Genomic DNA, 25,794 nt, shown 5'->3' with positions numbered 1-25,794 from the left:
GCGAGAGACGAGCTTTCCACGTCTCAGGAGAATAACCGAGAATCACAGAGGAACACGAACCAAACACAACAAAGGCAAAGAAAGGAAAAATACTTGTATAAAAACGTTTTATTCACTTAGCTTATGTAAAAATATATAAATACTCATAGATACAACATGGAATATACACATGCTACATTTATACTGAATTAAACATCACAGTAGATCATTTCGTGTGCATCTAAACTAGTGAAATCTTTTCCCTGATGGGCGATGATTTCAGTTACACAGGGACAGACTCAGTAAGGGATGGAGGACTGTGTTAGATGACCAACAGGGATAACCGCACTGAAACAGCTCTTCTCTTCTTTGGGGTCTCTTTGGCAACACAGCTTCATGTCTCCTTCATGTCTCTCTGAAAAAGAAAAGGGAAACGTGCATCAGCGACACACAAACACTAATCTGTAAATACATCTATGGCTCAGACTGATTTCTATATTAGAGGCCGTGAAATGAGAAGCTGTCTGCACCTCCACTCTCTGCTGTGCCGTGCTGCACTCTCAGGCATTAACTGAGCTCCAGTCTGACAGAGCTCAGCTCCTTCTACAGATCGATGATGAGCCGGAAGAGGAGGGGGCAGCTCTTTTAACACTTTATTGTAAATTCCAGACTCGACAGGAGTTCACTAGTTTCTTTAAACGAGCAACAGCAGCCTCGCACAGCTCCAGACCGATTGATCTCTTGATCATAATAATAATGACAATATATTATACACAGATTGTTTTTATAGACGAATACATTTTTTGAACACACAAAGGTTGAATTGTCGTCATGATCAGTGTAAACTCAGAGCGTGACAGCCCTTATAACACTGCACCGCATTTACCACCAGCTCTCTGCAGACGGTTATATTTTCACTCTAACTGCGCGGTGCTGTTCGTGCTGCTGTTTGTGAATTAGGTGCTTCTTGCCACAAGGTTCATTTGCATAGAAAGGGGTCAAATTTACCCTGAGTGTCTGCATAATGACTCATTTAAATTCAAACAGCACTGGAGCAGAGACGCTGTTTGCTCTGCAGCGCACTTTGGGGTGCATTCAGCCCTCTGCGTGTGCTTGGAGAATAAGGCAGAGTCTTTTTGTGTCATTTGCACAGGTTTAGCGGGCGCAAAAGCAGCGCAATCCTTTGGTGAATCAGGCGCTTTGTGTTCAGTCAATAAAATGTATAATAAAAGAATAGTTATAAATAGAACTTATTATTATTACTTAGTTTGTCTGACCGACAGTCTTCAACCAAAAGATTTAAATTTACAATGACATGAGGATTCTGCTTTTCTCTCTTTTATACTGAAGAAGCTGGGACTAAATCATCCACTGTCTAAATAGTTTCAGATTAAATTAACAGTGAGGAGTTTTAAGTGGTTTAAAACAAACTAATTTTAAATCGGATTCCTCTATATGACCGACAAAAGCAAAGATTGATTGTTTCTAGAGTTATTTTTAATGCCTGTTTCGCTGCCGCTGGGTATGAGCCAGACAAAGAGATTTACAGCAAGCAGACAGGAAGTGCTTTTGTTTACACAGTTTCACAGTGAACTGTTCTTTAGACAGGAAGCATGATGAGATTTATGTAGTCTTTATGTAGTATGTAGTCTTACACAAGTACAGGACAAGAAAGTTATTAAACTTACTTTTTGGTCCTCCTACCCGCCAGAATAAAAGTTCCTCACAGATGCTTAAACTTAATTTTTAACTGATTAATAGTTGCATCAATAATCAGACAGAGGTGTGGTTGTTACCTGCAGTGTGAGGCTGCATCCTGCCTTTGAAATCCCTGTGGAGCTCCACAAAGACGCGTCCTCCTGCATCGCTAACGTCTGATTAACAAACCTCAGCATCCCCGTCAGTGAACTCATATCCACCTCCTCCTCCTCAGCCACCAGAGTGCTCACAGACTCCCTCCTCGACTCGCTCGTCTGCTCCTCCTCTCTGTCGTCCTGCTTGTCCAGCATGTATGTGAGGGGGTTGAAGGAAAGGTCAGAGGTCACAGTGGCGTCTGCGGCAGCGAGGCCCTGCCAGCTGTGGTCCGCTGTGTCCGAGGAGAGAGAGGAGACAGAGGGGGAGGAGGACTCCCACTGCCGCTTGCTCAAAGCCTCCCTCAGAGTGGCCTTCAGGCTCGGAGGGAGATCCAGAGAGGAGTCGATGCTGCTGCTCTGCAGCCAGTCGCATGTTTGGTTAGATGGATGTGGGGCTGAAGTGGGTGGAAGGTGTGAGTGAGGAGGGGGCGATAAGGCAGTTTGTGCGTGTGTTGGGGAGAGGAGGCGTGTTGAGAGAGCGTGGTTGGAAGAGGGGACAGTGGTCTGAGGCTTTTTGGGGGAGGTGTGAGGGGAGTTGGCCGAGGAGGAGCTCTCTGAGGAGAACACAGCAGGAAGGGAGAGAGAGGGATTGTACAGATTCTGGCGGTCAGCAGCTCGCTCCAGACTGGAGATCCTGGCCTGGAGACGCGTCACCTCAGACTCCTGCAGGAAGACGAGGACACAAACTTTGATTTAATATCAGAGCTTCCCAAACAGAGACTTTACTTTTTGTTACTTTTATCTGTCTTTCAATCTTTCTTTTATGCAAGATTGATTCGCTCTACCCCTTCTGTACCTGTTCTTCTGACAATCCCACATCGTTACTGCTAAAGACCGCCACACTGATAGTCACAGGATCCCTCCTGTTTAATGTAGCTGTTGTTTTAAGTGGAACTGGTTGGCGCAGATGTTATTCGGTTACGTTATCATGTTGGTTTCGATGATGATCGTTGTATAAGCTATTTCACGCTATATAACACGCCTCCTCAAGTAATTAAAAAAAACAGGTTCTTTAATTTTCTTCCCATGAAGAAAGTCAGCGCAGGCTGGGGCAGGCTGGTAAGTGAGGGTAAACATTTTCAGGTGTGTATTTGTGTGTGTTGGGAAAAAGGGAAGGTGATCAGATATCACTTGAGAAGTTGCCTAAATAATATAGATAATAAAGTAGAATTAAAATGGTAAAATAACAAATAACCTACTAGAAATGTGGTCATAGAGTCTTAGATACCTGATATCATCGTACATAATGCCACTTTTATTACACTCAGAGTTCTAAAGAAGTGTACCTTGATGAGCAGAGACTCGCTGGACGTCTCCATGTTCCTCTCAGACGCCTGCAGCTGGCTCTGGAGCTGTGCGGCCTGGACTCGGGCTTGATTAAACTGCACGCTGAGCTGCTCCAGCTGCACGTGGAGGTGACTGTTCTGGGCTCTGGTCTGCTCGTAAAGCATCCTGCTTTGCTCCAGCTGGGTCTGAGTCTGATCTCTCTGCGTTTTGAGGTGACTGAGTTGGTTTCGGGCGAGGTCAAGCTCAGTCTTGGTTTGGTCTAGCTGAGTTTTGGTCTGATTGCACTCAGCCTTGGCCTGCTCGAGCTGGTTCTGGCTCTGCTGCAGTTGAGCTGCGAGCTGGTCCTGGGAGGTGCGCATGGTGGAGGAGATCTGCTCAGAGACCTTGAGGAGCTGGCCTCGAGTCTGCTGCACGGACTCCAGCTGGAGAGGGAGGGAGGAAAAAAGAATATGAGATCATTCTTGTCTTGGATTCCCTCTCAGCAGCGGATATGCTGAGGTTGTAGCAGGACAAGGACAAGGAGGGCAAGGAGGTAAACCAATAAAAACTTCACAAATATGAGCAGGAATCAAAATGTAATCAGCTGTGAGTTGGAGGGATGATGAAATAAGAAGAGAAACTGAAAATGGAGAAAAGGAGGAACTTACACGGAGCTGTTGACGCGTGAAAAAGAGGAAAAGAAATCAGACAGGAAGACGGAATGACAGCGACGAATTTAAAGGGCAAACCAGAAACCCACAAGATGTTTTTACGTAGATCCACAGACACAGACAGAAAGCGTTTCAGCCGAGGCGTTCTGCAGAACAAGTGGTGACACATGATTGTAATAACAGTATGATGGTAGGTGGTCGAATTAGGTTTGATCTGAGGCTTAGCAAACAGCCAAGTCATGCAGAGCATTTGAAACCTGCACAAAGATCACTTTAGAGACTATAAACTGATATGTGCTGTGTTCGATTGTCTCTATTTTGTCAGACTGATGGAGGGTGACACCAGTCGTGAAGCCTCAGCAGCTCCTGTACCTCCTTGCTGTGCTGCTCCCTTTCCTGCTCCAGCTCCTGCTCCAAAGAGGCGACGGTGCTCTGCAGCCCGGCCTGCAGCTGCAGCCAGCGAGCCTCCTTCAGAGTCAGCTCCTCCTCCAGGCTGTGCAGATCAACCTCCTGCAAAGACACAGCACAGACAGGTTAGTGGATGTAGCAGACGCACAGAACAATGATCTGCGTCTGAGCTACTCAGATCTTTACCCTTGTTTCCAGTTGTTCCTACAACTACCTTCACTACATTTAAACATAAGAGATTTAACTATAATTAATAGCTCTTTGACTTCACCTTCTCTTTGTTCTGCAGTTTGGTGGCGTCCAGCTCTTTTCTCAAAACCTCACACTCATGTCGAGTTTCTTCAAGCTCCTGCAGCAAAGTCTGAACTTTCTGGTGACACACACGCAGCTGCAGGCCGAGCTCCTTGGACTCCTAACACCACACACACACACACACACACACACACACACACACACACAAATAGACACACACCCACGCACATAATCAAACACACACACATACTTTTATCAGCAGCACACAGTTTAATCATCAAATTATAACACATCTCATATCAGGCAAGACTGTGAATTCATTTATTAATTCTATAAACTGCTCTGAACCAAATTAGCGCGTATTAAAGAGATTGACATCAGAAGAAAGTCTCTATGTCTGTCTCTATGTGTCAGCCCTGTGATTGACAGGTGATAAGTCCAGTGTGTGCCCTGCCTCTCGCCCGGTATAGATAATAGATAAGTCGGAATAGATAATCGATGGATGGATGGATTATCTAATATAAAGCTTCCATTCTGTATCTAACATGTTCATTTTTTGTTCAATCAAATTAAAGTTTGATGAAACTTCTCGTGAACACTCGCTGTCGATGCGGTAACTTAATCAGACGCATGTTGTCATCCAGAGCAGTTCAGCTTCTCCTTCTCTAAAGGGTGTAAATATTCATAGGAGAACTTTAAGTTGTTTTTCTCAGCGGTTCTACTTGAAAAGCCTCATAAGTCTGATTGGTGGCATGTTCAAACAGTTTCTCACTGGTACGATCCTCTTATTCTGTGCCTGTTCCTGACCTTGGTGTTTCTGTCTGCGAGCTCCCTCTGTGTGTCTCTCAGCTCTCTCTCTCTGGCCTCCAGGCTCTGCTGCACAGACTCCACCTTCCTCTCCATCTCCTGCTTGTGATCTCTGATGGCGACATCCAGCTGGGCCAGCTGAGGACGACGCGACGGCAGCACGGCCAGGGGGTGAAGGAAAAAAAAAAATAAAACAAACAAACAAAATAATAAGTAAGAGGCTGCAGCCAAACAATATTCTGCAAATACACTGGAACATGTTTGTGTGTGTTTTGTACCAGCTGTGCTCGCTGCTGGAGCTCCCCCTGTCTTTCCTTCAGAGCACTGTCCATGTCTAAAACCTCGTGAGTTCTTTCCTCCAACTCCCTCTGGGTCTCACTGTGAAGACACAAACACACACACCCTTTACTAACTAGTTCACCATACACCTTTTTATGAACCTTTATTTAAAAAATGCACCAACTACGTGATCTGAAGGAACAGGAGAGGCTAAAACTGTGCCGGATTTGTGGCCGATGTAGGATTTGATTTAGTCTTTTTTTAGAAGAGTTTATTGTTGAACATTTTTAGATTGACCTTTTGTTTTTAGTGTTTACAATCTGACATTTCAGTGCCTTATTGTGCGGTACGAGGCTTATTATCTGTTACTTGAAGCACAATGTTCTTTTTTAAAGGGCGTTTTTCTGTATCAAGCGTGTACATGTTTCTAACAATGACTGCGCTCACTGTGCTCTGAGAGACACCTCAGGGAAGGAAGTGAGGGCCGGATTAAAGGACTAAATACCCATGAATTGAAACATGTAGCATCCTGCTATGTTCGTCTTTCACACAGTCCGGTTGAGTGCTTGATGTACAATATCTGCACACAGTGTGTTTCACAGTTTTTATCTGTCCCATCAGTACATTTTAAATAGATAACTATAACATCACAGAGCAGGGAATATGTGTAAATCACAAACAAATCACATGACACATTGCATAGGTTCCACCTTGGCTAATAAAGAAAATAACAAAAAAATCATAATATAAGAAATGCACATTACAGAGGATCTCAAACAGCTTATTAAAAATGTACAAAATAACATCATTGAAAAAGTGACACGAGAAGGCGTACAAGTGGGAGACCTTAAATGGGACACTGGAACAAAAACAGGCTCCCTGACTGTGCGTGTGTGACTGAAGGTGCGTGCAAGATACGTTGTAAAATGGGGGTATTGTTCAAAGAGTCCAGTACAGCGGAGGATCTTATCTGAGCAACAGCTCGTGGTCTCCGTCTGAGGGCTCGTCCCTGTGTGCAGAAGGAAATCTCACATGACAGCGTTTCCTCACCTAAGCTGGAAAGTCAGTTTTTCCACCTTCTCTTGCCGCTCGTCAGCAGTGGTTTGGGTTCTCTGCAGAACGTCTTTCAGAGTCTGCAGTTGCTCCAGAGTGTCGGCCAACTCTCGACGCACATCCTGAAGCTGTTCCTCCAGGAGCTGGACCTGCCAGACGCTGTTTAGCCGGTCGGCCTCACAGCGGTGGAGCTTTTCCTCCAGATCCACCACTACGAGGGGAGAGAAGAAGGGATGAAAGTTAAGAGAAAGCAAGCGAGTAAGGGAGGAGGATGGAAAACAATTTAAAGTTAACTAACGGAGACTGAAATCTGAAACAGTAACGTACCCATGTCACTCTTCTTTTCGAGCTGGCTCGTTATGTGTTGCAGGGTTTCCTCTATGCAGCTGATGTGAGACGTCTTGATGGTGACGTCTCTCCTCAGGCGCTTCAGCTCCGACTCCTTAGACACCAGCTCCCCTCGACACTCTTTCATCTCCGATGTCAGATGGCTTCAGGAAACACATCAAATAAAAATGAGTACATTTGTAAAGGCATTAAGTCCTTAAATAAATCAAACAATATTATTCTGCTGTAAATAAAGGGGAGGCATGCTGCAGAAATAGCAGTAATAGGCATAAAGCATTAAACACATTGAATTCAACGCATCCTTTTCCTCACCTTAACGTGAGCACGGCCCCCATCGTGGATTTGGAAAAGAGTAAATCTCTCCAGAACTGTTAGAGTAACTAAACTGAGATACACAAGCGTGCCTCTGATGGCACGATCAAACAACCATCAGCTTTGGAGCTTTTAAAATGTCCCAAACTAAGCAGCAGCTCTGCAGAATGAAACAACTCCTGATACATGAGGCTTCAGACTCCCCCGTCCTGAGCAAGATCCACATTTATATACACATGTTCATGGATGAAGGGGAGGGGGGAGGAGGGGAGGCCTGCTTCAGGCCTGCAGACATATTGGATGTGGTGTAATCATAAGACTGAGGTCGTTGCTGCAGGTCAACAAGAAAAAGAACTTAAACGGATTTTCTGTCAGAAAATAGTCCCGGAAAAAGCCCCATACAAACTGCTTTAAATAGCTGCAGCAGTGAATGATGGGAAACAACACTATTAATAGGAGATATTACATAACAATCACCAAATAACTCATTTCTAAATATTTGGTATTGAATGTGAAACTTTAAATGACTATCGCCCAATTAGATGTTAACTTCAGAGAGGCTAATGTGAGTGTCTCTGTGTGAACAGGTGTTTTTACCCGACAGATTCAGAGAGCTGGTTCATCTCCTGCAGGTACTTGTCTTTCTCCTGCACCTCCTGCTCTCTGTCCCTCACCTCAGCCTGCAGAGCGGCCCGGGCTCGTTCCAGCTGCTGCTCCAGACTCGACACCTACAGACGGACACAGCATCAGGAATCTATACTTTCAGAATCAATTTAAATAAACAGGGAATCACAGAGATCACAAGAAAAACTCTGATCATGTCATTTAACCAGATCAGTCCCTTATGTACAGAGTTTCTAAACTTTACAGTCTCTGAATGGGCACCATTGTGCTCTGTTCTTTGTGAGGACAGATGGTATCACAAGCTAAAATGTGCTGAACTATAAAAGAATTAAGAGGCTCAAACCTCAAGCAACACTGCAAATTTAGCACAGTTTTGTGATATGTGCAGGGTTTATGACCGAGTTTGCATGTCTGCCTGTGAGAGTACAGCCACACTTTTGTCTGTCTTACGCACTTTATGTCCTTCTGTTTGCAAATGCAAATAAAGCTTTGATAAAAATGTTTAATCTTTGCTAAGAAGAAAAGATTTAAAAGAACAACTAAATTGGATTTTTTATTGTAATAAATCAACTTCTCAGAAGCAATTCTAAGAAACGTTTCAAAAAGAGTTTGTGTTGCCACTTAAAGCCAGTCAGCCTGATGTGCATCAGTGTAAGAGACCAGTGATAAAGCTTGCCCCAACCTATTGGAAATTGATTATGTAAACTGCGACTACGCCTTAACATGAGAAGAGAGAACCGACTTGGTGAGACCAGACCTACTGTTCACTCCGCTGAAGCAAGACACTCTGCTGAACTTCCCTTCAACACTTAAGACACTATAAGCAAATATACCAAAATATAACAACAATATAATAATATAATTCATTAAAAATCCAAGTTACACATTACTACATTAATTTGGCTTATGCTTTTACCCAAAGTGGGACATCTAACCAGTCAATCAATCTAAAACAGACTTGCTGTTTTAGGTTTTAAACTTTTATTTTGAAAGGGAGCTTGCCTCATGGTGGCGCAACATGAAACACTGTGTGACCAATACAGAAAGAGGAAATTGCCTCAAGGTCTCACATTCACCGTGAGGCAAATAGATGATAACCCATGGCCTGAAAAGTATTTGGTAACACTGTTTACACCACTGAGGCACAACAGACAGAAAGTATGGGAGTCTATAGGCAACACTATTATTACTAAATCACAGCCGTGTGGTGCACAGGGGCCTCCAGTTTAAAATCCGATTTCTAAGAGGTTTATTATCCCAGTTTATACTGAGCTCAGATTGTGTATTTTCCTTAATATATGTGTAAATAGCACAACTGATCACTAACTAATGCACAGCACAAGAAATAAGTTGGAAAAAATGTGCATCTACAAAAAGAAATTCCTGGATGATATCCTTTTCTGTTGATCCTTGAGCTTTGAATCTTTAAAAGCTGTTTCTGGATTATCTTGTTGCAAATACTGTCTTGATTGCTGTCTTTTTCGCAGTACAGTAACTGAGCCTGTGAAGGTCTGTACAGCATATAGTTGAAATAAAAACAATCGATTCACCCGCTGATAAATCCATAAATTGCGCATCATTTCCCCCCGCTATCTGCTCCGTCTCGAGGTCTGTTTCACAAAGCAAATTGCACTGATGATACTGAGGCGCAAACACGCTCATGAAGTTTTGCAGATCCGTGCAGTTTGCTCTTGTTTAGCGTCTGATTGCTGCGCAGAGCTGCGCTCACAGATGTTAGTTGAGCGCAAACTGACGGATCTAAACTCCATGCACAGATCGATGATGGGCAGGGAGAGGAGGGGGCAGCTCTTGGAACAGTTTATTGTAAAGTCCAGACTCGACAGGTGTTTACTAGTTCGCTGTCTTTAACGCAGCTTCCTCTTTTTAAATGACCGCGCAACAGCAGCTTGTCCGTATAATAAGCCCCGGCCTGCGTAACGACTCCAGATCGTCTCTACACATGTGGACAAAGTGTGCGCATGTGCCGGGGTTGAGCCTCGCACAGCCCCGGACTGATTGGTCTCCAGATTATAATAATAATAACTAAATATTATTCACAGATTGTTTTTACAGACAAATAAATTTTTTGATCACACAAAAGGTGGATTTGTTGAATGCAGTGCACTTTGGGGTGCATCCAACCCCCTGTGAGTGCTGCAAGTCTTTTTGTGTCATTTGCACAGGTTTAGCGGCCACAAAAGCCACACAATCCTTTAGTGAATTTAATACTTTAATACTCTACAGTGGTTTGTATATATTTCAATGCACATTTTTGTTAAGCTGTCCTACCTGTGTCTGCAGCTTGCTCTGACTCTCCTCCAGTTCAGAGATGTGAGTGTTGCTCTCAGTCAGCATGGTCTGCTGCTGCTGCAGAGACAGCTGCAGCTGCAGGTTCTGTTCACTGGAGCTCTGGCAGTCCAGGGTGGCACTGTGGAGCTTCTCCTGCAGAGAGGACACCTGAGGAGTGAGAGGGACAGGGAACAGGATCAGCGTGCTTACAAATTCTCTTGCAAACCGAGACAATGTTTGAAGGACTCTTTCATTGTACCTTTTCGTTGTTCTTCTGCAGGTCAGTCTGATAGTTCTGCTTCACTTCCTCCATCTGCTGCAGGTATAAGCTCAGCTCCTCTCTGCACGCTGACAGAGATGACTGCAGCTCACACACCTGATGTGCAAACAGAAGTCATGTATAGTGCATACTTGTGGTTATGTTGGACTTCATGATGTTTCTGTACAGTTAAATGTAAGTTATTTGTGTTTGTCTAAGGTAACCAGGTGTTTGTACAAACCTTGGTGGCGGACTGAGCTGCCTGCTCTTTGAAACTCTGCAGTAACTCCTCGCTGTGTCTTCCTTCAACCTGCTTCTGCTGTAAATAAATCAATGCGTATATTTTCAATGTTATCGCTGTTGTGCATTTAACTCAAGTCTGGGCTGGTTCCACATTGTGGAAACCCTGAAACAGTCCTACATGCTCTAAAATGTGTCCTGACCTGTGTGAGTTGGTCCACAGTACTCTGCAGCAGGAGAGCTGCTTCCTGAGCCTCGTCTCGCTCCCTCTGAAGCGTGCTCAGCTCCTGCTCCATCTCCAACACCCGAGACTGAGCCTCCTCCACAGACAGCTGCAACTGCAGGAGAGAAAATAATACTGTTACTACACCAAAGAAATGTCAGATTGACTGGTGATGTTGTCTTAGTAACGGAGTGGAAATTGTCTACAGCTTCTTCTTCTAACAGTTTTTGGGTGCAAGTGAACCTAAATACCACTTGACACGAATGAGCTGGCAAAACAAAGGCTGGTTAAATAGATTTGAGGTCAAATGAGGGGGAAAGATGAAGTTGCAGTTCACCATTTCTATTCTGTGCTGTTGCTCGTTGAACTGTTGAGAGTGAGACTTTTTACACTTCTCCAAAGACTGCTGGTACTCCCTCTGCTTTTTGGTCATCAGTGACTGGTAGTGCTGAAGGGTGCTGCTTTTCTCCTGCAATTAAATAAAGAAAAGATAAAACAAAATAGATTCTATAGGGATTTTAATGGTGGATTTGTGGATTTGCAGGCAGTACCAGTAGTTGATTCTCCAGCTCAGTGTTGGTCAAAGCAGCCTGACTGTAGGCTGACGTTTTCTCCTGCAACTGTTTCTCCAGCGCAGCAGCACGAGAACTTTTTCTTTTCAACTGAAGGAAAATAGAGATAAAAAACTAACAGTGAGTATTGCATCAGTTTGTAAGTATAAATAATTAGCTTTCAGGCTTTTTATAATGTAATTTATAGTGCATTAAGGATATATATTAGTGTACATATACAGTGACAATTATACATTAATTATCAGCGCTAGTGCTATCAGCAGTAATATATATATTACATAATAATTACACAGTTGAGAAGGAGGAGGAATGTTAATTTCAAGCAGAACATTTGGATGATCAAAGGGAGAAATAATTCCAAACGGGAACATTGAAAGAGAAGATCAGAGAGGGCACCTCCTTCTCCGTGTCCGTGGCTTGGCTGACTTTGTCCAGCAGCTCCGTGTGGAGGCTCTGGTAGTGAGAGGCTCTCTGGGCCATGGAGCTCTGCAGGGAGGAGATCTCCTCCTGGGCTCTGCTCAGACGCTCCTGAAGCCGCTCGACCAGCCCGTTCTGTTTGGTTCGCTCGGCTTCCAGCGACTGCAGCGCTCGCAGCAGCTGTTGGTACCCTTCACCTGCAGGGAGAGTGAACAGGGGAAAAAACCTTCTGTTAGGGTTAGAACGCTTTTTTTCTGTAATTTATTTTTGATGCAACTAACTAAATAACTAAAGAATGAAAGATTAAAATTGTTTATTGACAAGCCTAAAACCTAAATGTAACTATTGGACAAAGACACCTATGCACACACTTCAAATGGAGGCAAAATAAGTCTCTGATTCTGACAGTATTAAGTTTCATTATAAATAATTTAACAAGAAATATGGGTAGAAACAACCTGTATAAAATGAAATGCAGGAGACTGTATAAAACAAGGGCGTGAGTTACAGAATAAGAGGTTACATCAGTGTAAACAGGAGTAGTTAACATGGAATGGGATGTTGGAATCAAACCTGGCTTTGGCTTCAGCAGGTGTGCAGTTCCTGAATAGTCCACAGGGGGCAACATACAGGGCCTGATGCACATCGGCCCCACAGCAATCTAAATTTAAGAATCACATGACATCGGCAAACAAACAACCCCCTTCACAAGATCTGTGATAAATGTGGCAACATGTTTTAGACAATTACTGCAGAACCAAAACCAGAAACAAATAAACTTTTGATGTAACAATCCCTCAGGTCTAACATTTGGGATACTTTAAAAAACATGTGACATGGGAACACAAAGGACAATGTGATTGTGTGTATAAGTTTCTCTCCACCTCTCGTAGGTGAAGCAGGGACAGTATGTTCTCCAGATTTGCAAGCTCCGCCTGGCTCTGCTGAGCATCGCTGTGGCTCTGGGCCACCCTCTGCTCCTGACTCTGGTTCAGGGTCTGCAGGTCTTCCAGCGCCTTGCGCAGGGAGGCCAGCTCCCTGCATTTTTCTACCTGCTCCTTGAGCCTCTGCTCCAGGTGTAAGGCCTTTTGTCCGGCCTCCCCCAGCTGAGCCTGGAGCCCGGCATAGGCGGACTGGGCCTGCCTCACCTCCTCCCTCAGCTGGCTGGGAATCAGACAAGAGGGAAGATAATGTAATTCTCTGATACATTCAGTTTCTGCATTCAAATATTAAAATATGAACAGAATGAATCATATGGGACAATTAATCTCATGTGGGTACCTAATTGTTTGGCTCTGGTCCAGCTTCTCTCGCTTCAACACAGAGAACTTCATGTCCAACTCCTCTTTCTCTCTGTCGCACTCAATCAGACTTTCTTTTAGTTTGTTTTCACTCTCCATCACCTTCAAAATACAAATGGAAACATTTTTTTGGCATAGGCATAAAACTGGAAAGGTGTAAATAGACATGTATTAATTATTAATCCCATTCACCATCTGAAGTTTAATGGAAACGGTGGCCTTATATTCTTTAAAGGCTTCTCTGAGTTTTTCTGCATTTTGTAGTGCTTGGTTCCTTTGATGCTCCGCCCTGTAAGTGAAAAGGCAGAACATGAGTACTTAAATAATTAAACCTATCAAAATTGTTAAGGTAATAATAATAATTTGCAACACCAGTTACCACTTAGTTCATTTAGTTGAATACCATTTAAAATATGGTATATATTTAGAAACAAACTAAACTATAAGGCAAAGATGATCCAATATTGTGTTCATGTGAAGCGTCACCGTTTGCAAAGTGCTGCCTTGTTGTCCAGCTCTTCTCGGAGCGCACTCAGCTCCTCAGTTAGATTCTCCACAACTATGCCACTGTGAGCTGCTGCTTCCTGGCTACACTCAGCACTCAGCTCTGCTGCCCTGAGAAACACAGACAGGGACAGGTTGTTTGAATATCAAAGCAAGGTTAACCAAGAGGTAATGGTGTAACAGCAACGAGAAAAAATGTAAAAGCCAAATCATTAAAAAGCCACAATCAAGCCTCCTCAACGCACAAAAGGATAACAGTTCAAGTTCAGCACATTACATAATCTTAACATCGATTTACTATGAAATGTAAACTAAGTGTGTAATTCCCAATGTAATAACGTAAAAAATTAGTTAGCATCATGCGGTTACTTTAGATCTTTGGCTTGAGCCTCCAGCTCTGCTTGCAGCTGATGGATCTCCTCCCTCATGACTGCAACATTGTTTTTAACCCTGACCCTGGAGCCCCTGGGACCGACCTCAAGAAGAAAACACACAGAGCACTATCATTCAAATACAGTTTCTGCTTACAAAACAGATTTTTAATTTCATAATTCCAATGTTTAGTTTGACATTTCAAGTGGAGAAAAAAAACACTGAAACATAGCAGATACTGTTCTCATTTGCAGCACACAGAGATGAACAAAAGATACAGTGTTTGAGCATCAGAGCACATTACAAAACTCATCTGTTGTGGGATAGGTGGCATACCTGTGACTTGAAGGAGGACAATTCATACTGCCTAGCATCAAGATCACTGATGAGTTGCTCATCCTGTAAGGTCAGACAGGCGTTCTCCTGACGCACATAGCCTGCCTTTCTCCTCGAAGAAACGGGTTCCATTTCTACTGACGGGGCTTTCACCGACGCAGACTGATCCAGGGGGTAAAAACACAGATGTGGATGAGAGGTTTGTGAGAGGGATGTATTCTCTTCTGTTCTATTTGAATTGTAGCTTTATATTTATGATGTTACCCTGGTCCTTTTATAATCAATTCTTCTTGCATAAAGGGTTTATATAACATTTACAGCGTACTGTAAAATGGATCATCAGTGTAAACATTAAATCGAAATGTCTCTTTCTCTAACAAACACAGCAACTGTGGTACAGAGCACATTTCCCATCATCCCCATCATTTATTGCTACTTATGTAATGAACCTATGTAAATACATTCTGCAGTTTATCTAATGTCCTACAGAGGTGCTTTGAATGAATAACAAAAATCAATTCATCTATCGACACTGATTTACGGAGACGGAAGAAGAATCTGTTCTCTGCACCTCAACATATAACCGTTTTAAGCATTTGAGATGTTGATGTACAGCAAATCTTTCTATCAAAATTTAGGTTGTCTCCTAAATAAAACCCTGTCATCATGTCCTTCAACCTGACTGTAGAAGGTGTACATAGAAATGGCTGGATGAGGGGTCAAACAGCATGTTACTAAATATTTGTAATTTCCTCAGGTAGTGGCTGTAGTGACTGTGTTCATGTCATGCAGTGAGCTTACCTCAGCTTCTGTCCCAACCCGTGCAAACTGAGCTCCGTCAACCTTAGCAGACTCCTTAAACTGGCCACATCTTCGGTTAAACTCTTCTCGTTCTCAAACATTAGATCAATGAGTACACATTAACTTCAGCTAATCAACTAACGTGTTAGCTTTAAGTTGTTCAAGCCATATTTCCAGTTTATGTGAATTTTCGTAAGGTATAGAACAACGATAACTAACTCAACGATATAATGTAAAGTATTGAACGAGCAGCTAGCATAGCTACGCTAGCTGAACGTAAACAAAGATGCTCGTAGTATCGACAGGTGGCTAGCTAGTCAACAGTTAACATTATCGTTGTTTTAAGAGCAAAGGCTATCAAACCGGCGAAGAGGCAACGTTGAGTTGTGTATTGATTTTTGTCGCCCTGGCACTATGAAAGCTTTAAATATGTATTTGATATTTCAAGTGGAACAAAACTTCCAGGTTACCCACTGTACATGTAACGAAGGCAAGGAAGGCAGCAAAATGATTTGTAATTTTAGTTCCGCCCACATTCTAACAACACGTTTTATGATTGGATAAGACCAGGCTGTCTGTGGAGTGATTGGTTGAGACGGTTGCCAATGGCAATAGCCGCGAACAGTGGCGCGTGCACTGGAAATGTCATTTTGCAACGGTAGCTTGGACCAATAATTATCGACAAGCAGCAATTAAACCAAGAAAAAGGCAACACAACTGTTCAAAATATCGGCTTTTATTTATCTTTTTTCTAAAGAGGTTCAGAAGTAACACGTCAACCTATATCATGATGTATAAAAATGTAATAAGAAGAATCTCAAAGACACAAAGCAGACGTTACATGTATGTTCTTTGGCTACAGAAGCCTGCTGGAAGCCAGTGAAAGCGACATGTCGGCTGAGACTGGCTGAACAGAGGAGATAAGCTTCAAATGCAATAACTACATCCATACAATGAAGAGGTATCAATGTCAACAAGGTCTGTCCATTTGAACAAAAACATCCTAAAACAGAGATTGCCATACTGACTGAATATTTACCTCTTGCATACCCTCTTGACATACAGCATTTTTTTCCAGTGGTTGTTTTCTGATTTAAACAAGCAAGAGAAGCAGTAATTATTGACTAAAAATTAATTTTGCTCCTACAAAAAAAATACATGCATACAAATGGGCAAAAGCAATATGACAAAATGCAGCACCTGATATAAAAATACTGACCAACAACACTGTGAAATAAGTTAAGTCAAAACCTTCTGTCAAGCTGCAAATGCTGGCCTTAACAAAACAGTGAAGTTCTTGGGCATATCCTGAGTGTGTAAACTACATGACTGTCAAAGCAAAAATCCAAGTGCATTTTTAACTTTGTTTGTTTTGCACCAATCACATTAACAATTCTACTACGACGGTATAAAAGCCATATGGAATTTGTAAAGCCATGCAGTCCAATTATATGACTGAACACTTTATTTAGGACTAACTTGCATAGGCAGCACAAAAAAGCAAAACAATTCTGAACTCTAGTATAGGGATTGGGTATATAACATTCATCTTATGCAGCATTTTACTTTGAATAACTATCAGATAAAGTAAAAACTAAATAGGTCCTTAAAGATTTCAATGTTAATCAATTTCAAATCAAAATGTTACTACCAGTTCTCTTGGGTTTGGATTTCTGAACATATTCTACACTGAAATCACACTCCATTTGGGGATGTTGTTTTTCCATAATCAAACATTAAATCTTAAACAGATTTATGGCCAACATAACACAGTATTTATTAGAACTTTATCCTCAAAAAAATGCTGCCATGTCTGAGCTGAAAAGCTCAAATACTCTGTTCAAAATGAGATGATGGCCTGACGGACAGAATTTCATATGTGCAATCAACACTTTTAAAAAAAAATACAAGAAAATTAGAGACGTCTGCCCTGCTGAACAGAAAAAGGCATGAGTAGTAATTAAGCGGAAAAAGGTATAAATGTAGTACATTTCTATATAAAATAAACATTTGCAGCAGCACATCTCTTGTTTTTAGTTCCTCCTGAACCGCTCTCAAATTAGCACACTTTTCAAAACACAACGGATATGTCTGCACAAGGCAACAAGAGGTACTCAAAGCTGGGACTAGAGAAGGAGGGGACATGGTTGTAAAGGGATATATGTTTATTTAAAAAAAGAAAGTCAAGAAAATAAAGGTTAACCAAAAAACATTGTTCAATGCAAGATGCGAAATAAATGAAAATACTTTGAACTAATCTTCCCCTCTTTCTCTGATCCTCCATGATTCAACATTTAATGCCTGACCAACATTATTCTGTCAAAAAACGTACAGTTTCTTTCTGAACTGGTCTGGAAAAGAAAAGCACAACACTGGATTTAAAATCAAGCACAATAACAATTCACTGAAAGCCTCCAGGTACAGTGCAGTGATCAATTATTTGCCTCTGAATAAATGTGGATTCTGTAAACATTTAAAGCAGATACTGAAAGGTAAAACAATAAAAAACAATGTGATGATGCAAAATGACAATGCCTCGTCTTTATAAATGAATAGTGCCTTCATGAGAAGACATGTTTAAATGTGCCATGATCACCCAGGCCTGCACTGACTCAGAAGGCTTTACAGTGAGCTTAACAGGCAAACTTGCTTCTGTCTGAACTAAACAAAGGCATATATCAATTAATGCTCTGAATACAGGCTGTGTAATGTGTCCTTAGAACAGCCACAAACCTCCTCTTGGTGCTGGTTAGAAGTTAGAAATTATGTTGAAAATAAGTCTAGGAGGCAGTGACTCCTTCCCACTCCACAAGGTACTGCACCTTGCCATCGAGGGTGACCCGTCGCGCCAGGACTTTATACTTTTCCCCACAGGCCAGCCGCCCGGCTGCTCCGAAATAGCTGCTGATGGAGCTCTTGAGGTGGGAGAGCTGGCTGTTGGGGTCCATGCCATGAACTATGTCTGTGGAGTGAAGCCCTGGGAGTGGGCTCAGCACTTCTGTAGCTGTAGGGTCAGGGTCTGCGTTACTGGGAGGGGGTATCTCTGGGTTTGGGGGCTGCAGGGCCCGTCGCGGCCGCCCGCGTTTCCTTTTTAAGGGTGGAGCGGAAACAGGCATGGTGCTGGCTGTAGTGCGGGTCTTGCTGGAGCTACAGAGGCTGGAGGGGGTTTGATAGGAAAAGAGGAAGTCAAAAAACTGCTTTTCATTCTGAGGTGAATAACAAAACATAAGTCTACAGACAGGAATTAAAACAAAACAAGAATGAGTGGGTACAGTATAAATGCCTAGATTCTTTTTTGTTTGTTTTGTGGAGAAAAAAAAAGTAAATGGCTTTATGGTGGCAGCAGAGTGTTTCTGCAAGTCATCAAAACTATATGTAAATCCAGCTATCTAGACGTTTCACCCTAAATTACAATTCTGAACCTCATGGTGGCGCTAGAGGAAAAGTCAGGAGATCAAGCATGAGAGTCAGCCATGAATGTGTGAACAGATGGTTTAGTTAAGTGATACAACTGCAACGATTAGACAAACTGACAGATGAACACCATCATCCACAAAGGCATAGGTGCCAGTGAGTAAGGGGTAAATGTTGCATTGCAGGCACACCTGGACTGTCTTGAAATGCTAGTTGAGGTAGTTTCTGTGGTGCTCAGGGCTCCTATGGATTCCACATCTGAGGACAGCAGAGACCTCCCGCTCCTGGTGTTGTGGGGACGGTTGAATGAAAAAGAAACAGCAGGATGAAACAAAGAAAATGAAGATGAAAGCATCAGTTAATCCATCAATAAGTATTTCAAATTGCTACTCTGTATATCAATTGAAAACATTTGTTAGGTTCAGTGCTTCCAGTACAGTAGCTTCACCACCACGGAGTGGAAAAGTCATACATTTTTTGAGGTATAGAAATTGTGCACCATAATCACTTACTTGATAGAGGTTAAGTGATCCAATGTGTGGGCCTCCAGTGGATGGGGTTTCCTCATTTCCTGTCACGTGAATTAAATAAATTGTTAGCATTTCTTCGAGGTCTGTATAGTGTTAAGCTGAGAAACTGTTAGATTAAAGCCACTAACAACTATGTACTCACGCCCAGTAAAATCCACATACAAATGCATACACACTAATAAACAGACGACTACACACACCTGGGATAAGAGTTCACTGGAGCGTTGTGGTCTAGCCAGAGAACGTGCTCCTTGCTTCCTCTTTTTCTTCTTCTTCTTCTTGTTGTTCTTCTTCTCTGTGCCATTTGTTAAAGTACTGCAAGTTCTACAGCAACAATAACAACATTACACAACAGTTTCACAAGTAATGACAGTTGTGCATTAATAACGACATCTGTTGTGCCATCACACATTATGAAACTAATTACACAGTGTAAAACAATATCAAAATGCTGTTGCTTTTTCCAATTTCATAGATTCAGTCAACACAGGGAGCTTGCACATTTGAGAGATTACAATGATGAGTGCAAAGGCAGATCTATGGACAGGGGATTGATGAAATTATTGCCCCATTCATAGTATGAGCTGATGAGCTATGGGCTCATCTTCTTTGTGATATCCCAACCACGAATTTCTAAATATTTGACTTCAGAACTTCCTAAATAGTAGGAGTCTGTCTTACCTCATGCCAGGTAGGGCTTTGGTGGACTTGCATCCCTTGATGGTGATCTCATGAGAAGCCCTCTCCATCATTCTTCTGGTCGGCTCGTCAGAGTTGGGGGGAGCAGGAGGGAAACGGATTCTCAGCCCAAACAAGTGCTTCTTCTTCTTCACCTCCTTCCCTGACATGAACCTTGAAGAGAGAGGGAGTAAAGTCAGGGTGAAAGAGTCACAGACAGGTGGAGTTTAGTAAGAGAGATATTGGTGAACACACAACTTACATGCTGTTGTTGTTGTTTAATGCCTCCAGAACACTTTCATATCGCGCTGATCTTGGAGTGTTGGCGAGCTGCAGACACGGGGAGGGGAGGTCACCAAACAGGAAAAACAGGGTGCAAGAAAAGAAAAGAAAAAGGTCTTCAGAAAATCAACACCGTATGGTTTCAGAACCCAATTTGACAGCCGGGGATAATTTAAAAATAATTAACGCTCTACGACAGGCAGACATGTGGTTTACAGGTTCCCATTCAACTGCAGATGTATCGCTGCATTGAGCAGCTACATCAAAAGGGAACAGCTAACGTTTAACAGGTACATTCTTTAAAGCTCCTGTGAGGAGTTTTTCGCTCGTCATGAAACAGACTGAAATTAATTGTGATGTCTCTATATGACCTACAAAAGCAAACCAGACCATCAGAGACACGATTGATGATTTCTATATAGTTATTTTTAATGCCTGAAACCGCCGGTGGGGTGTAGGTGTCAGACGAAGAGATTAACTGCACGCTGCCTTTGTTTACATTTTCCAGGGCAAACATTTAAAGTGAGTAATTCATATGACTGAAAGCAGGATGAGATTTTTTTGCTAAAAATCACCACTTTGTACAGGACAAAAGTCAGCGTAGAGGTAAGAGGTTCCTCACAGCAGCTTTAATATCAAGCTACATAAATAAAATGTGCCTTTGTGTTCAGTAGAAAACTCAAAAAGACACTTTTCTTGGAACACAAGTCTCCAGAACAGGCACATTACAAACGAAAGCTATTGAATAATTAAATGTGTCTTCTTACCTCCCCCAGCTGCAGCAGATCCCAGTTTTCATTGATGTACGACATCAGGTCCATCTCAGAGTCAAAGTACTTCTTCTTGTGGATCACACTCAGGTTGTACAGGCTAAGATGTGTGACATCATCCCTGTAACATTTAAGTAAAAGCTGGGTTTTCTTTACTTTAATTAGGTTAAAAAGCAATATCGTGAAATGATGTTTAGAAAAAGCAGGAATTACAAGAATAGACAAGGCACAGTGAAACTGCTTCAGTGTAAAAAACTAGATACATTTCACACTGGAACTTTATTTTAAGGTTTCTCACTGCTTTGGGAAGAAGGGAAATCACATGCTTGCCTATTTTATTACATAACATGCTGTTTTAAAAGGAAAGCCTTTGTCTCTAATTTAAACATCTCAAGATTCACTCACCATCTGAGAGGCAGTCGGCTGATGTACTCTGGTCCACCGTTGCAAACAGAACAAATAAACAGATAAAACCTAAAAATCAAGCAAAGACAAAACATCCTCAGCTTATGACTAAAGGTCTTACTTTAAGGCTCGGTGTTTATGAGGACACAAAAGTAAAAACACAGATGGAGTGTCCTTTTACATGACAAAACAAAGTGAACCAGTAAGATGTAGCTGGTATTGTAGCATAAAGAATGGCTGCTACTGTTAGCTTTTGTTTAATAAACTGCACACTGATGTCAAAGGTCAGCTAAACTGTTGACTGAACGTTAAGTTTTCTCTACAGACATGGTAAATATATGTTGGTATTCACACCTGTCTCCATAGAGCATGGGCATCTGTAAGCAATGGAGACAGGCCTCATGGAACCACTGCAGACACCTGTCACACTGCAGCATCTTCAGGTACCAACTACAAGGAAAGACAACATGACACAAGCTTATTAGCTGTACCAGGCTATGTGATGTTAAATGTGTGTATTCAACAGGCAAATGTTTGTTTACACATATTCTTTAGTCTTGTCTTTGGAGTACATAATGAGTCACTCACTCTCCTGGACCTCCACAGTAGCAGTAGCACTGCTGGGTGTTTGTCCTGTGGTCCTGGTCCCACACCAGATCCTCCAGAGCGTAGGGGAGGGACAGATGCAGCCCCATGTGCTGCTGCTCATGCTGCAGAAAGCCTTTAGCAGACGCTCCCCTCCTGTGTGCACCAACCCTCTGTAAACCACACAGAGACAAATACTTTGTTTACCTCATCGTAAAACTATATATACGGTTTTAATCTCTGTTTGGTTAACAATAAAGAGAGCTAATAATGAGTCCCTGGATATAGCCATTTATCGTGTGAATACATCTAATAAAAACAATTTCTGTGCATAGTGCATATTTTATACTCAAAATAAAAAAGCTGTACCTTGGGTATAGAGGTGAGCTCACACTCTGAGCAGAGCCACTTGTCATCTGAGTCGATGACAGAGGCATCGATGATGGGGGTGTGACACAGCTGATGGTAGCCTGAAAGACAAACAACACTTTTACATGCAGCTGCCATCTACTGGACCACTCTTTACAAAATACAAATGTCCTTGTTAACCATATATCTGAGCCCAATTAGCAGATGAACAGAGAATGGATAAGTTACAAAACTGTGTATAAATAAAAGTGCTGCACAAGAGCAGAGAGTGAACAGTACCTTGTCCACATTTGTCACAAATGACAATCTCATTGGGTTCCTCTGACGTTTCATCCTGGCATATGGAGCACACCATGTCATCGTCCTCATCATCCTCATCGTCTTCATCACCTGAAATGGACATAAAAGTAATAAGGGTATATAGTCACAGCTTGTTCACCAGTAGCAGTTGTGCAGGCTTAATCTGAATGAGTAAAGACTAACCAGAGACTTTAAATAGTGTTAGTGTGTAAAAGTGACTTCAAGGACTATTTCTTTGCAATTCCAAAAGAAATGATTCTCTATGAAGTCTGTGGATTATGATGATTAATCAGGACATTCATTTTTTAATTGTCAATGTAATTTAAACATTTCATTAACCCCCATGCAATTTGAGCAGCAGAAGAAATTAAAAATAATATAACTGCAGTTGTTGTTCTGTGTCTCTGTGTCTGGTGCAGCTTAATGTTCTTCCAACAACTATGCAGTCATTTGACGTGTGCAGTTAATTCGTAGGTGGCCCGAAAGGAACAAATATGAATTAATTCCTTCCATTAAATACATGTACAATCAACTGTGATTGGACGTACACATAAAACCTGACAATAGTTTGCCTTTAGTACCAGGCTGTTGGTGTATTGTAGCTTCAACCACACCCAAAAGTGATGTGCTGGTGTGCTGAAACACTGCAAGTACATTTGTTCATCACATCCACTGGAGGTCAGCAAAAAACAAGGCTTTTTAACTGTTAACTTCTAACATCAGCACAGTGTATGTGAAGTTGGGCAGCAATATTTATTTTAAGTTTTATTTAAAGCAAATCTGGGTCACATTTAACTTGACTAATTTAACTGACTTATCTGCAATTGAACAGAGCCCTGCTTCTCTCTGTGTGTCCCCCAACACTCAGCCTAATGTGCACATTGTCTCTGCTGCTGTACTGGTGCCAGACACTGGGGACAGTTAACTGTCAGCAACAGGATTAGGGAGATAAGTAAGGCAGGAGGCGGCAGACAGGGTGTGGAATGGATAGCGCAATACTGATCCACTAATTCAAGCAAATAACTATTAAACTGTACAGAATCTAAAACGCAGAAGCTGCCAGACAATAAATAATAGCATACATGTTGTTTAGTTCACTTGCAAATGATCATGGTCTCTATTTTCATTCAATAAAAAATGACCCGACCATTATTTCACAATCAAGTACATTTTGAAGTCATAAGATCTTACCTGTCTGAATATCCTTCCAGAGAACCCAAGACTTCGACCGATCCTCGAAAACGACAAAGCACCGCTGCTTGTCCGGATCTATCTGAAGGAGGAAACAAAAATACATTTTTATAAAATGGAAGAGGACAACCATCCAGTGAACTATGATATCAAATCTCTTCTTACACGGGTGCCAAATATCAGGAGATTGATACTGCAAAAACACATAGAAGCAAAATGACTGTTCTCTTCACACTAACCTTTGTGATTGTCCCCAAGTAGAACAAGCCGTCTGACCACCGGGCCAAGACGTCCTGTCCCTCTGTAAACCTGCCAGACATGCCGTCCTCTCCATACTCTCCCCTACCAGAGAGGCTGGTGGGGGACAAGGACACGGCCTGCTGCTGCTGCCGCTGGGGGTGAGCTCTGTGATGGACAGGCAGGTGGTCCACAACCCCTGAGTCTCTGAAAAAGAAAGGAAGGGGGTGGAATAAGTGAGATGCATTTGAAATAATCCATTATGTATGTCAAATTTATACTTGTATTTTCAGGCAATAAGTCAATGTCTGAGCAGGTTAGCAATTTCTGGTCTATGTGCTACTGACAGTGTGCAGGCATTTCATTTAACAACAATAACTATATTTGCATGTATAAATGTAGCAGCTTATAATAATAATAATATTATTAAGAGTCCAAAGGTTTTTGTTTAAATAAAGTAATACAAGAAACAACAAATTTGACCATCACTGAAATTACTTTCAAGCAGCTAAAGGGTAACCAGATTCATATTCAAATCTCATACCTGTGCATCTCTACTTAAACACGATCCTGTATGTTTACTGATCTACAATACAAGGCTACATTGTGTGGTTAGACAGAATGTCTTACACAACAAAGGCTGAAAATGAACACATGCCATTTCCACTCCACTGGACACAAACAACAGGTGATTATACTCATAATTAGAGTAAATTGGTAATTAACTACAGCCACGCAGTCAGTAAAAAGGCTGCAGGGCAATGATGAGTATTTCTATAAGCTGCTCCATGATTAACACACAATAAAAAGGCATAATGTATCATTCATTTTGAACATTTACATAAATGTGACTGTTGTCAGTTGTATTTATACAATGTCAGCACTTAATATTTTTATGCTCTGTAGTAAAATGTAATTCATTAAGTTGTGTTAGAAACTGTGGGTTTAATTTGTCTCTTTCCTTTTGGCCCCTGCCCGTCAGTCTGAGATTTCCCTTTGTTCGGATACTGAGCGAGCCTGGTCAATATGAGCTACTACTGAGGGAAAAGGCGCAGTTTGAGAAACGCTGCGAATTGAATTGTCTCGTATTATATGAAACAGTTGGCAGCCTAGCGTGGTTGTTAGCGTGAATAATCCACATGCAAAGCCGCTAACCCCGCACAGGTCGCTGACCGTCGGTCCCACACCCCCCCACAGGAGGAAAACATGATGACAACAATACCTCATTCGGTCACCTCCGCTTCTACAAATGCCTCGCACAAGAAAAATATAAAAGGATATGGGGAGCCGCTGCTATCCCGCTCCTTCTGTGGTTGGGATTATATCAAAAGTATGTCGCGAAAACGTGCGGGACTCGTGCCTTCCTCAGAAAATAACAAACGGTTCATTTTCCCCCAACACGTTCGCCATTTTGGTTTCCCGCTGATGACCGGGGAGTGCATTATGGGAAGCGCTTAAACCACTGCTGCTGGTTGTTGTCGCTGCTACGTTCATCTTTTTTTCAAACATTTGAAATTGTAGGCTGGGCATTTAGTAAGCAGAGCGTATCCGCCCCTTAAAGAAGTATTTTGAGATTTGCTTTTTAGGGCATCTTTTTTCGGTATTCCTTCTGTTGGTGAGGATACATATACGTACAAAGCCCATGTTATTAGCAATTCTTAATTTACGGTCAGACATTTTCGGAGATAAAACCTAACTTTATTTAAAACGTCTTAAAGGTAAAACGAGGTATTGTTTGAAAAACTAGAACCAATTATGGCCACACACGTATGCTACTATATCAGGTGATGTTGACAGGTCAGTTTTAATTTGGATGTAATGACCGGAAGTACTGTAGTGTTTAGGGCTACACTTTAAGCTAAAAGGC

At 42.0% G+C, this 25,794-nt stretch overlaps 2 protein-coding genes across 2 annotated transcripts; both read right to left on the bottom strand.

The window, feature by feature from the left end:
• Positions 1-125: 125 nt before the first annotated feature.
• ccdc18 (coiled-coil domain containing 18) lies at positions 126-15,250 on the bottom strand. The gene is made up of 25 exons (XM_069685092.1): positions 15,167-15,250; positions 14,366-14,527; positions 14,027-14,133; positions 13,640-13,768; positions 13,346-13,442; positions 13,134-13,255; positions 12,737-13,016; positions 12,426-12,513; positions 11,832-12,049; positions 11,415-11,525; positions 11,201-11,332; positions 10,844-10,978; positions 10,642-10,719; positions 10,401-10,517; positions 10,142-10,309; positions 7,826-7,956; positions 6,896-7,059; positions 6,566-6,779; positions 5,515-5,614; positions 5,237-5,374; positions 4,449-4,589; positions 4,142-4,279; positions 3,119-3,541; positions 1,776-2,495; positions 126-394 (listed from the first exon to the last, which is right to left on the bottom strand). The coding sequence occupies exons 2-25, from the start codon at positions 14,495-14,497 to the stop codon at positions 374-376; spliced, it is 4,104 nt and encodes a 1,367-aa protein (XP_069541193.1). The 5' UTR covers positions 14,498-14,527; positions 15,167-15,250; the 3' UTR covers positions 126-373.
• Positions 15,251-15,901: 651 nt separating this feature from the next.
• mtf2 (metal response element binding transcription factor 2) lies at positions 15,902-25,164 on the bottom strand. The gene is made up of 15 exons (XM_069684906.1): positions 25,150-25,164; positions 23,930-24,134; positions 23,691-23,772; positions 22,479-22,589; positions 22,200-22,300; positions 21,834-22,003; positions 21,600-21,695; positions 21,246-21,314; positions 20,838-20,961; positions 20,051-20,118; positions 19,792-19,962; positions 19,311-19,434; positions 19,093-19,151; positions 18,772-18,864; positions 15,902-18,322 (listed from the first exon to the last, which is right to left on the bottom strand). The coding sequence occupies exons 1-15, from the start codon at positions 25,152-25,154 to the stop codon at positions 17,947-17,949; spliced, it is 1,854 nt and encodes a 617-aa protein (XP_069541007.1). The 5' UTR covers positions 25,155-25,164; the 3' UTR covers positions 15,902-17,946.
• Between the last annotated feature and the right edge of the window lie 630 nt (positions 25,165-25,794).

Source organism: Semicossyphus pulcher, unplaced genomic scaffold, assembly GCF_022749685.1.
Source record: "Semicossyphus pulcher isolate SPU_LCO1_2020_fin unplaced genomic scaffold, fSemPul1.0.p SCAF_7, whole genome shotgun sequence".
Lineage (NCBI taxonomy): Eukaryota > Metazoa > Chordata > Actinopteri > Labriformes > Labridae > Semicossyphus > Semicossyphus pulcher.
This window is presented reverse-complemented; position numbering and strand designations above follow the sequence as displayed.

What these genes read in the sequence shown, in the direction of transcription:
- mtf2 (XM_069684906.1), bottom strand. An exon ending in AGCCGACTGCCTCTCAGATG is followed by an intron (nt 20,962 to 21,245) that starts GTGAGTGAATCT and finishes TAAATGTTACAG; the next exon opens with GGATGATGTCACACATCTTA. An exon ending in GATCACTTAACCTCTATCAA is followed by an intron (nt 18,865 to 19,092) that starts GTAAGTGATTAT and finishes CCACAACACCAG; the next exon opens with GAGCGGGAGGTCTCTGCTGT.
- ccdc18 (XM_069685092.1), bottom strand. Translation starts at nt 14,497, where the DNA reads ATGGAACCCGTTTCTTCGAGGAGAAAGGCAGGCTATGTGCGTCAGGAG. An exon ending in TTTCCATTAAACTTCAGATG is followed by an intron (nt 13,256 to 13,345) that starts GTGAATGGGATT and finishes TGTATTTTGAAG; the next exon opens with GTGATGGAGAGTGAAAACAA. An exon ending in GATGCAGCCTCACACTGCAG is followed by an intron (nt 395 to 1,775) that starts GTAACAACCACA and finishes TTTCTTTTTCAG; the next exon opens with AGAGACATGAAGGAGACATG.